This window comes from Mustelus asterias, unplaced genomic scaffold (assembly GCF_964213995.1).
Source record: "Mustelus asterias unplaced genomic scaffold, sMusAst1.hap1.1 HAP1_SCAFFOLD_2164, whole genome shotgun sequence".
Taxonomy (NCBI): Eukaryota; Metazoa; Chordata; class Chondrichthyes; order Carcharhiniformes; family Triakidae; genus Mustelus; species Mustelus asterias.
In genome coordinates, this window is record NW_027592109.1 from 21636 (window position 1) to 34030 (window position 12395).

A 12395-nucleotide genomic window follows, 5' to 3' on the forward strand; every position below is an offset into this window, starting at 1 on the left:
GCACTACTTCTCAGAAGATCGTTGGCCTTGGATGGGCTGCAGTGTCGATTCACGGCGAATTTAACCCCAAATACCTCAAGGTTAATTTGCGAGGGTGGCTCGCACAGTCTTGGCTTGTAATCCCTCAAACGTAGAAGGTTAAGGATGATCTGCTCGAGAGGGGTTTAAGATCGTGGGCAGCGCAGTGCCAGGGACCCGAGTTCAAATCCGGCTTTGGGTGACTGTGTGGAGTTTGCACATTTTCCCCATGTCTGCATGGGTTTCCCCCCACAGTCCAAAGATGTGCAGGTTAGGTGGATTGGCCATGGTAAATTGCCCCTTAGTGTCCAAAGATGTGGAGATGCCGGTGTTGGACTGGGGTGGGCACAGTAAGAAGTCGCAACACCAGGAGTCCTCACCTGAGGAAGGGCAGCGCTCCGAAACCTCGTGCTGCCAAATAAAGCTGTTGTACTTAACCTGGTGTTGTGAGACTTCTTACTGTCCAAAGATAGAATGCTACCGGGCCTTGATGGATTGAGTTATAAAGAGTGGCTGAATAAACTGGGACTTTTTTCTCTGGAGCGTAGGAGGCTGAGGGGTGATCTTATAGAGGTCTATAAAATAATGAGGGGCACAGATCAGCTAGATAGTCAATATCTTTTCCCAAAGGTAGGGGAGTCTAAAACTAGAGGGCATAGGTTTAAGGTGAGAGGGGAGAGATACAAAAGTGTCCAGAGGGGCAATTTTTTCTCACACAGGGTGGTGAGTATCTGGAACAAGCTGCCAGAGGTAGTAGTAGAAGCGGGTACAATTTTATCTTTTAAAAAGCATTTAGATAGATACATGGGTACGATGGGTATAGAGGGATATGGGCCAAATTTGGGCAATTGGGATTAGCTTAGGGGTTTTTAAAAAAGATAAGGGCGGCATGGACAAGTTGGGCCGAAGGGCCTGTTTCCATGCTGTAAACCTCTATGACTCTATGTGCAGGCTGGGAGGTTAGTGGGGTAAATGCACGGCGATAAGTGAATGGGGCCTGGGGCTAAGGACGGGAGAGTGGGTCTGGGTGGGGCGCCCTGTTGGAGGGTGGGTGCAGACCCGATGGGCCGAATGGTCTTGTGCACTGCAGGGATTCTATGAAGATTCGATAGGATCGATGGAAAGAAACTATTTGCTGTGATGGGGTTGGGGGAGAGAGGTGGGGGAAGATCTGGAATTCCCCTGTCATGCCTGAGGAGGGTCGGGGGGGGCCTCAATTGGGAAACTGAAGACCAAATTTGACAGGTTGGGTTAATCGGATTAAGGCAGGTAGGTGAAGGTCCAATACCATGATCCAATTGAGTGGAGGAGCGGGTGTGAGATGCTGAATGATCTCCCGTGTGTTAGTTTAACTCCCTTCCCTTTGCCCTCTTGTCTCCCCAAGGCCGATGCCAGCCTCTTGTCTTGTGGAAAGCACAACCCATTATCCGAAAAACACCAGAGATTCCGCTCCTTGTACTTTTTTTAAAATTCATTCGTGGGAGATGGGCGTCGCGGGCTGGCCAGCATTTATTTCCCACCCCTAGTTACCCTTGAGAAGCTGTTGGTGAGCTGCCTTCTTGAATCGCCCACGTGCTGTGGGGGTTGACCCACATTGCCATTAGGGAGGGAATTCCAGGATTTTGACCCCAGTGACTGCGAAGGAACTGCGATATATTTCCAAGTCAGGATGGTGAGTGGCTTGGAGGGGAACTTGCAGGTGGTGGTGTTCCCATGTATCTGCTGCCCTCGTCCTTCTAGATGGAAGTGGTCGTAGGTTTGGAAAGTGCTGTCGAAGGATCTTTGGTGAACTTGGTCTGCTTCACAAGCATCAAGGTCTCACTCACCTCTGCCCCCTTCCTCTGAGATGTCTCTACTGATGTGGAGAATCGGAACTGGAAGAGGGAACGAGTGATAATTGAAGCTGTGGGCTCAATTACACAAATTCTGAATGTTTATTTCGTGAGTTCGTTGTTGCTGGGAAGTTAAATCTCAGGGAAGGCTGCATAGTTCAAGGTACCTCCGTTCTGATCGGGGGAGGCGATGGCCTAGTGTTACACTATTAATCCAGAAACTCGGCTAATGTTCTGGGGACCCGGGTTCGAATCTCGCCGCGGCAGATGGCGGAATTCGAATTCAATTTTTTTTTAAAAATCTGGAATTAAGAATCTACTCGTTGTCGATTGTGGGGAAAAACCCATCTGGTTCCCTTTAGGGAAGGAAATCTGTCGTCCTTACTCCGGTCTGGCCTACATGTGACTCCAGAGCCACAGCAATGTGGTTGACTCTCAACTGCCCTCCAAGGGCAACTAGGGATGGGCAATAAATGCTGCCCAGCCAGCAATGCCCGTGTCCCACGAATGAATTAAAAAAAAACAGAATTCTGAGGTTTCACAGAATCCCAACAGTGCAGAAGGAGGCCATTCAGCCCAACCAGTCTGCACCGAGCTCCAACAGAGCATCTTACCGGACCATGTTCCGGTAACCCCACATATTGACCCCACTGATTTCCCCCCTAACCAGTACATCTTTGGACACAAAGGGGCAATTTAACACGGCCAATCCACCTAACCTGCACATCTTTGGACTGTGGGAGGGAACTGGAGCACCCGGAGGAAACCCACATAGACACGGGGAGAATGTACAGACTCCGCACAGACAGTGACCCGAGGCCGGAATTGAAGCCAGGTCCCTGGTGCTGTGAGGCAGCAGTGCAAACCACTGTGCCGCCATTGTATTTTGTGGTGTTACAGACTAGTTGAAAATGTGGCAACCCTTGTTGGGGCTGGAATCTCGATAGCTTTTGATCTGCGTCTCTTTCTCTCCTCACAGACGAAGCCAGTCTACTTGGCCAAGCTGATTTTCCAGATGCCTCAGAACAGATCAACCAAGTTTATGGACTCTGTGATATTCTCTCTCTACAACTACGCGGCCAATGAGAGGGAGGGCTACCTGCTCCTACGCCTCTTCACCACTGCCCTTCGAGAGGAGATTAAGTAGGTGATCGCGGTGACGGTGCGCCCCCTACTTGTTGACACGGGCGAGTCCAGCTGACGTCTGCATGGGCAGTAACCTGCAACGGCCTTACCCAACTGGGCATTATTGACACTAAAATTGCAATTGCCCCTAAAAAAAGAACTAAGTGCCCAACAGGCGGGAGGCTGGGAGAATTTCCCACATGTTTTTTTGGGCGTACTTAGTGGAACGAATCTCTGGCCTTCCGATTATTTCCCAACTCCGATCGCCCCCTCCCTCATTCCCCCACCGATCCCACTGCAGACTGTGCAATGGGCTCTTCCCCCCCCCCCCCCCCCCCCTTAGCAGTGCCAGTGTGCCTGATGGGCGTTGCCAGGCTGGCATTGCCCAAGGGGCAACTCTTCTCCTACCCCACCTCCATCCACCTTGGGGGACCTCAATGGCTTCTGTTCCCACCAGCGAGGTGAGCACACCTGGTCTCTGTTGGTGGAGAGCAGTTGTGAACCTCGCTGGTGGGAACCTCTCCTGGAGCGGGAGGAGAGAGATTAGCGGACCGGGAGACCACTGTCCCAGGCTCAGTAATCATATGGGAATGAGGATTTCCATAAGGTTAGCAGCCCCGCGCCAATTACGTCTAAAAACATGGTTTGGGTGATGCGCGATCAGCCGGATGCCAGTCGTGAGTCCCGCTGATGTCTCCCGCTGCTCGAGCGGGCCAGGAGAAACCCAGCCACGGTGTTACTTGGCTGCACGGGCATTGCAGGCAAACTTTGTTACCTGCTCTGCTTCCCATTGCATAGAGTTATAGAGGTTTACAGCATGGAAACAGGCCCTTCGGCCCAACTTGTCCATGCCGCCCTTTAATTTTAACCATTAAGCTAGTCCCAATTGCCCGTGTTTGGCCCATATCCCTCTATACCCATCTTACCCTGCAACTGAATGCTTTTTAAAAGACAAAATTGTACCCGCCTCTACTACTACTTCTGGCAGCTCGTTCCAGACACTCACCACCCTCTGTGTGAACAAATTGTCCCTCTGAACCCTTTTGTATCTCTCCCCTCTCACCCTAAACCTATGCCCTCTAGTTTTAGACTCCCCTACCTTTGGGAAAAGATATTGATTATCTAGCTGTTCTATGCCCCTCATTATTTTATAGACCTCTATAAGATCACCCCTCAGCCTTCTACGCTCCAGAGAAAAAAGTCCCAGTCTATCCAGCCTCCCCTAATAACTCAATCCATCAAGTCCCGGTAGCATCCTAGTAAATCCTAGTTTAATAATATCCTTTCTATAATAGGGTGACCAGAACGGTACACAGTATTCCAAGTGTGGCCTTACCAATGTCTTGTACAACTTCAACAAGACGTCCCAACTCCTGTATTCAATGTTCTGACTAATGAAACCAAGCATGCCAAATGCCTTCTTCACCACTCTGTCCACCTGTGACTCCACTTTCAAGGAACTATGAACCTGTACCCCTAGATGTCTTTGTTCTTTAACTCTCCCCAACGCCCCAACAAGAGAGGGTGGATAGGCTTGAGTTGCTTTTGTTGGAGCAGAGAAGACTGAGGGGTAACCTGATCAAGGTGTACAAGATTGAGGGACATGGACAGAGTGGATAAGGAGCAGTTGTTCCCCTTTGTTGAAGGGTCAGTCACGAGGAGACATAGGTTCAAGGTGAGGGGCAGGAAGTTTGGCGGGGGGGGGGGGTGGTATGTGATGAAAAACCTTTTTACCCAGAGGATGGTGATGGTCTTTAATGCGCTGCCTGGGGGATGCCTCACATCCTTTAAAAAGTACCTGGATGTGCACTTGGCACATCATAACATACAGGGCTATGGGCCAAGTGGGCGTCATTGTGACAAAGTGGTTAACAATGCTGCCTCACAGCGTCAGGGACCCATGCCGTCTTCACCACCCTGTCCACCTGTGACTCCACTTTCAAGGAGCTGTGAACCTGTACCCCAGATCTCTTTGTCACATCGTAATCCCACGTGGCCACGATCAGCAAGCACCGAGCAGAGATTAAAGCTCGGACATTCTCGGACACCCTGTGCCTTTCTGAACTAAATCATTAGCAATTCAATCCCTTCTGTAGCAGCCACTGCAATGTGTGCTCTTGGGTCCCCATGCTGATTGCTTGCACAAGATGGCGTGTCAGAAAGGAAATATAAGCAGGTTCATTGCTGCTAAGTACCTCAAAATGGTGACACTCGATCTAACTAGTCGTGAAACGAGGAGAGTTTATTGATTTTCTTTGCCACCGATGTCCGTTCCTACTGTGTGACCTGAGCACAAATGCTCGTTCCCTAATGGTTGGGAAAGGGCAGCTTAATGCACGGTGCAGCAGGGCTTGTCACTAGATTAGAATCCCCACAGTGCAGAAGGAGACCATTCGGCCCATCGAGCCGGCACTGACCACAATCCCACCCAGACCCTATCCCCGTAACCCTCACACATTTACCCTGCTGATCCCCCTGACACTAAGGGGCAGTTTAGCATGGCCAAGCCCCCTAACCCGTACATCTTTCAGACTGTGGGAGGAAACCGGAGCACCCAGAAGAAACCCGCGGGGAGAATGTGCAGACTCCGCACAGACAGTGACCCGAGGCTGGAATCGAACCTGGGTCCCTGGCGCTGTGAGGCAGCAGTGCTAACCACCGTGCCGCCCCGTCGTGGTACGGTGTAGCCAATGGCAGGGAGTGGTATAATAGTACTGTCACCAGACTATTAATCCAGAAACTCAGCTAACGTTCTGGGGACCTTGGTTCGATAGTGGAATTTGAATTTAATATACAAATATCTGGAATTAAAAGCCTAATGGTGACCAGGAAACCCATTGTCGATTGTTGGGAAAACCCATCTGGTTCCCTTTAGGGAAGGAAATCTGCCGTCCTTACCCCGGTCTGGCCTACATGTGACTCCAGAGCCACAGCAATGTGGTTGACTCTCAACTGCCCTCCAAGGGCAACCAGGGATGGGCAATAAATGCTGGGCCCAGCCAGCGACGCCCATGTCCCAGGGATGAATAAACAAAAAGGTGTGGACTCGTTAGGAAACGTTTAACCCAGGAAATGGGAGATTTGGATGTGGGACTTCCAGGAATGGAGCCGGGGAATACTGGAAGGCTTTTTCTTTGCAATAGTTGTGGCAGGTTGCACCGACCTAAGTCTCTTTTCCGTTTTCCTCTTTTTCTTCTGTTTGTTGCGCAGATCCAAGGTCGATCAGGTGCGCGAGATTGTCACCGGCAACCCCACCGTAACCAAGCTGGTGGTGAGTTTTTACCGCAACGTTCGCGGGCAGAACGCCTTGCGGGAGATCCTGGGGCCGGTCGTCAAGGAGATCCTGCAGGACAAATCCCTGAGCATCAAGATCGACCCCGTCGACGTCTACAAGGGCTGGGTGAACCAGCTGGAGACGCAGACTGGACAGAGGAGGTAAAAGATGATGAGGATTGATATGCCTCGGTTTTAAATCTAGCTGGCTTCAAAGATCACAGAACAGTACAACACAGGCACAGGCCCTTCAGCCCTCCAAGCCTGTGCCGATCATGATGCCTGCCTAAACTAAAACTGTACGCACTTACAGACCCCATATCCTTCCATTCCCATCCTATTCATGTACCCGTCTAGTTGCCCCTTAAATGCCACCACCTCCCCGGGCAGCGTGTTCCAGACATTCACCACCCTCTGTGTAAAAAAAATCTTGCCTCGCACATCTCCTCTAAACTTTTCCCCACGCACCTTAAACTATCTCCCCGAGTACTTGACTTTCCTACCCTAGGAGAAAGCATCTGACTATCCACTCTGTCCATGCCCCTCATAATCTTGTGGATCTCTATCAGGTTGCCCCCTCAACCTCTGTCTTCCAATGAGAACAAACCGAGTTTCTCCAACCTCTCCTTGTAGCTAATACCCTCCAGACCAGGCAACATCCTGGTAAACAGGATTAAGGAAAATCCCAAGGTTCTTTATACATGTATAAAGAACAAGAGGGTAGGGAAAGGGTTGGTCCACTCAAGGACAAGGGAGGGAATCTATGCGTGGAGCCAGAGGAAATGGGCGAGGTATTAAATTAGTACTTTGCATCAGTATTCACCAAAGAGAAGGACTTGGTGGATGATGAGTCTGGGAAAGGATGTGTAGATAGTTTGAGTCATGTTGAGATCAAAAAGGAGGAGGTATTGGGGTTCTTGAGAAACATTAAGGTAGACAAGTCCCCAGGGCCTGATGGGATATACCCCAGAATACTGAGAGAGGCAAGGGAGGAAATTGCTGGGGCCTTAAGAGAAATCTTTGTATCCTCACTGGCTACAGGGGAGGTCCCAGAGGATTGGAAAATAGCCGATATTGTTCCTTTGTTTAAGAAGGGTAGCAAGAATAATCCAGGTAATTACAGGCCGGTGAGCCTTACATCAGTGGTAGGGAAATTATTGGAGAGGATTCTTCAAGACAGGCTTCATTCCCACTTGGAACTAAGTGGACGTATTAGTGAGAGGCAACATGGTTTTGTGAAGGGGAGGTCATGTCTCGTGAACTTGATCGAGTTTTTCAAGGAAGTGACGAAGATGATTGATGAGGGTAGGGCAGTGGATGTTGTCTACATGGACTTCAGTAAGGCCTTTGACAAGGTCCCTCATGGCAGACTGGTGCAGAAGGTGAAGCTGCATGGGATCAGAGGTGAGCTGGCAAGGTGGATACAGAACTGGCTCGGTCAAAGGAGACAGAGGGTAGCAGTGGAAGGGTGTGTTTCTGAATGGAGGGCTGTGACAAGTGGTGTTCCTCAGGGATCAGTGCTGGGACCTTTGCTGTTTGTAATATATATAAATGATTTGGAGGAAAATGTAACTGGATTGATTAGTAAGTTTGCGGACGACGCAAAGGTTGGTAGATTTGCGGATAGCGTTGAAGACCATCAGAGAATACAGCAGGATATAGATCAGTTGGAGACTTGGGCAGAGAAATGGCAGATGGAGTTTAATCCGGACAAATGTGAGATAATGCATTTTGGAAAGTCTAATACAGATAGGAAATATACAGTAAATGGCAGAACCCTTAAGAGTATTGATAGGCAAAGGGATCTGGGTGTACAGGTACACAGGTCACTGAAAGTGGCAATGCAGGCGGAGAAGGTAGTCAAGAAGGCATATGGCATGCTTGCCTTCATTGGCCAGGGCATTGAGTTTAAAAATTGGCAAGTCATGTTACAGCTTTATAGAACCTTAGTTAGGCCGCACGTGGAATATAGTGTTCACTCTGGTCGCCACACTACCAGAAGGATGTGGATGCTTTGGAGAGGGTACAGAAAAGATTTACCAGGATGTTGCCTGGTATGGAGGGCATTAGCTATGAGGAGAGATTGGAGAAACTTGGTTTGTTCTCACTGGACCGACGGGCATTGAGGGGCGACCTGATAGAAGTCTACAAGATTGAGAGACATGGACAGAGTGGATAGTCAGAAGCTTTTTCCCAGGGTGGAAGAGTCAATTACTCGGGGCCATAGGTTTAAGGTGCAAGGAGCAAGGTTTAAATGAGATGTACGAGGCAGATATTTTACACAGAGTGTTGGGTGCCTGGAACTCGTTGCTGGAGGAGGTAGTGACTTTTAAGGGGCGTCTTGATAAGTACATGAATAGGATGGGAATAGAGGGATATGGTCCCCGGAAGGGTAGGGGATTTTAGTGAAGTCGGGCAGCATGGTTGGTGCAGGCTTGGAGGGCCGAAGGGCCTGTTCCTGTGCTGTAATTTTCTTTGTTCTTTGTAAACCTCTTCTGTACCCTCTCCAAAGCATCCAAATCTTTCTGGTAGTGTGGTGACCAAAATACATTGTACACAATATTCTAAATGAGGCCTAACTAAGACCATGCAGCATGACCTGCCAATTTTTATACTCAATGTCCTGACCGATGAAGGCAAGCATGCTGTAAGCCTTCTCGACTACCTTCTCCACCTGCGTTGCTAATTTCGGGTGGACATTTACGCCCAGATCCCTCTGCCTGTCACTACTCCTAAGGGTTCTACCATTTACTGTATAATTCCGACATGCATTGGACCTTCCAAAATGCATTAACTCACACTTGTCTGGATTAAACTCCATCTGCCATTTCTCCGCCTGAGTCTCTAACTGGTCTATATCTTGCTGTATCCTCTGACAATCCTCTTCACTATCCGCAACTCCACCAATTTTTGTGTCATTCATTGTAGCTCCTGGCGTCTTGTTTGGAATTCTGTCAGTAATTTGACAAGGAAGTATACTATGAAAGATCTGAAGAACAAAGGGACCTTGGCGTATTTGTCCATAGATCTCTGAAGGTAGAAAGGCAAGTTAATAGGGTGGTGAAAAGGGCAGACGGCACACTCGCCTGTCTCAACCGGGGTATAGATTGCAAAAGCAGAGAGGTGATGATGGAGTTGTATAGAACTTTAGTGAGGCCACAGCTGGAGCACTGAGTGCAGTTCTGTCGCCACATTATAGGAAGGACATGAACGCACTGGAGGGGGTGCAGAGGTGATTCGCCAGGATGCTGCCTGGGATGGAACATTCAAGTTATGAAGAGAGGTTGGGTAGGGTAGGGTTCGATTCCCGGCTCGGATCACTGTCTGTGCGGAGTCTGCACGTTCTCCCCGTGTCTGCGTGGGTTTCCTCCCACAGTCCAAAGATGTGCTGGTTAGGTGTATTGGCCATGCTAAATTCTCCCTCAGTGTCCCCAAACAGGTGCCGGAGTGTGGAGACTAGGGGATTTTCACAGTAACTTCACTGCAGTTTTAATGTAAGCCGACTTGTGACACTGATAAATAAAACTTAACTTTAACTGGGGTTGTTTTGTTGGGTAAGAAGTCTCACAACACCAGGTTAAAGTCCAACAGGTTTATTTGGTAGCAAATACCATAAGCTTTCGGAGCACTGCTCCTTCGTCAGATGGAGTGGATATCTGCTCTCAAACAGTGTACAGACACAGAAAGGGCTGTTTTGTTGGAACAGAGAAGACTGAGGGGCGACCTGATCGAGGTGTACAAGATTATGAGGGGCATGGACAGAGTGGATAGGGAGCAGCTGTTCCCCTTAGTTGAAGAGTCAGTCACGAGGGGACACAAGTTAAAAGTGAGTGGTGGGAGGTTTAGGGGGGATTTGAGAAAAACTTCTGGTGGTGAGGGTCTGGAATGTGCTAACTGGGAGGGTGGTGGAGGCGGCATGTCTCACATCCTTTAAACAGCTGGCTTTCACTGAAATGAGCACTTGGCACATCATAACATACAGGGCTATGGGCAAGTGCTGCCAAGTGGGACTAGGTGGGCAGGTCAGGGCCTTTCATGCTTCGGTGCAGGCTCGATGGGCCGAAGGGCCTCTTCTGCACTGTCAGATTCTGTGAAAAGTTCACGTTCGGTGGCTGCGTGTCCAGCCACCATGCTGCTGCTGTCTGTTCAGAAAGAGGTGCGTGCGTGGAATCAGTCCCACAGTCATCAGGTGTCCAGCTCCCTGAGCAGCACTGTAGCTCTTTATAATTACACAGCTCCAGGTGAAGCTTGCGTTTACTGAGTGATTCAGAAACTCATTAAAACCTGGGAAGGGGAGGTAGAATTGATGAGATGCCTGGGTTTTAAATCGAGCCGGCTTCATTGTGGCTCCTGGCACGTTGTCTGAAATTCTATCAGACTTCACTCGCAGTTCCCGATATCTTCGCCTGCAGGGCCTGTACCGTTTCAGAAGAAGTATCAAGCAATAACTTGCATGTTTTGTTCTCGGCACTCGCTCTCCAGGAGCTCACCACTACTCTGTGTCTGTGTCTGTGTCTGCGTGTGTCTGTGTCACCTTGATCAGGTGCCTGTTCTTCCATTAGCACTGCTACCTCTCGGTGCCAGGGACCCGGCTTCGATTCCTGGCTTGGGTCACTGTCTGTGTGTGGAGTCTACACATTCTCCCCATGTCTGCCTGGGTTTCCTTCGGGTGCTCCGGTTTCCTCTCACAGTCCGAAAGACATGTTGGTTAGGGTGGATTGGCCGTGCTAAATTCTCCCTCAGTGTAACCCGAACAGGCGCTGGGGTGTGGCGACTGGGGGATTTTCACAGTAACTTCACTACAGTGTGAATATAAGCCTACTTGTGACACTGATGAATAAGCTTAAATTTGATGTGCTATTTGGCTGTGGCCAGATATCGCCTCTTGTCCGCCTCGGTTGACATCTACATGTGAGCAGGGGTGTTCAGCTAACAGCTGGGGGTGTTGAGAATAAGCGTAACACATGTAGCCACTCTTTGGATGAGGCTGTTCTACTCTGACCGAATTGATGCACCCGCCTTCTGACCTGTACCATCACTGAATCCCCCCACTTTCAACATCCTGGGGGTTACCATTGACCAGAAACTGAACTGGATCCAGACACAGAAATATAAATACTGTGGCTACCAGAACAGGTCAGAGGCTGGGAATCCTGCGGAGAGTAACTCACCTCCTCACTCCCCAAAGCCCATCCACCAGCTACAAGGCACAAGTCAGGAGTGTGATGGAACACTCTCCACTTGCCTGGATGAGTGCGGCTCCAACAACAATCTCCACTTGCCTGGATGAGTGCGTTTCCAAAAACACTCAAGAAGCTCGACACCATCCAGGACAAAGCAGCCCCGCTCGATCGACACGCTAACCACAAACACTCACTCCCTCCACCACCGACGCACAGTGGCAGCCGTGTGTACCATCTACAAGATACACCGCAGCGACTCACCAAGGCTCCTTCCACAGCACCTTCCAAACCTGCCACCTCTCCCATCCAGGACAAGTGGGGGGGGGAGAAGCAGACACATGGGGAACACCACCACCTGCAAGTTCCCCCTCCGAGCCACTCACCATCCCGACTTGGAAATATATCGGCCGTTCCTTCACTGTGGCTGGGGCCAAATTCCCGGGACTCCCTCCCTAACAGCACTGTGGGTGTACCTACCCCACACACAGGGACTGACTGATGTCCAATAACAAACCTGGAACTCCCTCCCGAACAGCACTGTGGGTGTACCTACCCCACACACAGGGACTGCGGCAGGTTCAAGATGGCGGCTCACCCACCACCTTCTCCAGGGGCAATTAGGGATGGGGAGTAAATGCTGGCCCAGCCAGTAAGCTTTGATCTGTACTGCAGTTGGAGGACCAGGTATGGGGTGGTGGGGAGCTATGCAAAGAGCTGGGTGCTGTGACGAGGTGTGTGGGACACACTGCATTATTCTGGTTGGATATGTTGAGATTGTCTTCCTCATCTGTACCTATCACTACTGCTCTTGTGTCAGTGAAAGCCTGCTGATTCAAACCATAGCCAATCTTACCTTTCTTTAGTGCAACAGATTCTGAACTTTGAATATGTGGTCTGAAATGCCTGGGTGTCGTAAACTTCTCTAACGTCAGGATATCTCCAGCGTTGAGTGTTCTGTAAATTG

General features: G+C 49.9%; 1 protein-coding gene across 1 annotated transcript in view; it reads left to right on the plus strand.

Moving 5' to 3' along the window:
* The window catches only part of LOC144489420 (ras GTPase-activating-like protein IQGAP1), a gene marked incomplete at both ends in the record, with an annotated part of 61915 nt that overhangs the window by 20407 nt on the left and 29113 nt on the right, over positions 1–12395 (plus strand). Inside the window, 2 exons of the mRNA XM_078207265.1 lie at positions 2830–2993; positions 6186–6410. Coding sequence (XP_078063391.1) covers positions 2830–2993; positions 6186–6410 — 389 coding nt within the window. The remainder of the gene's footprint in view (positions 1–2829; positions 2994–6185; positions 6411–12395) is intronic.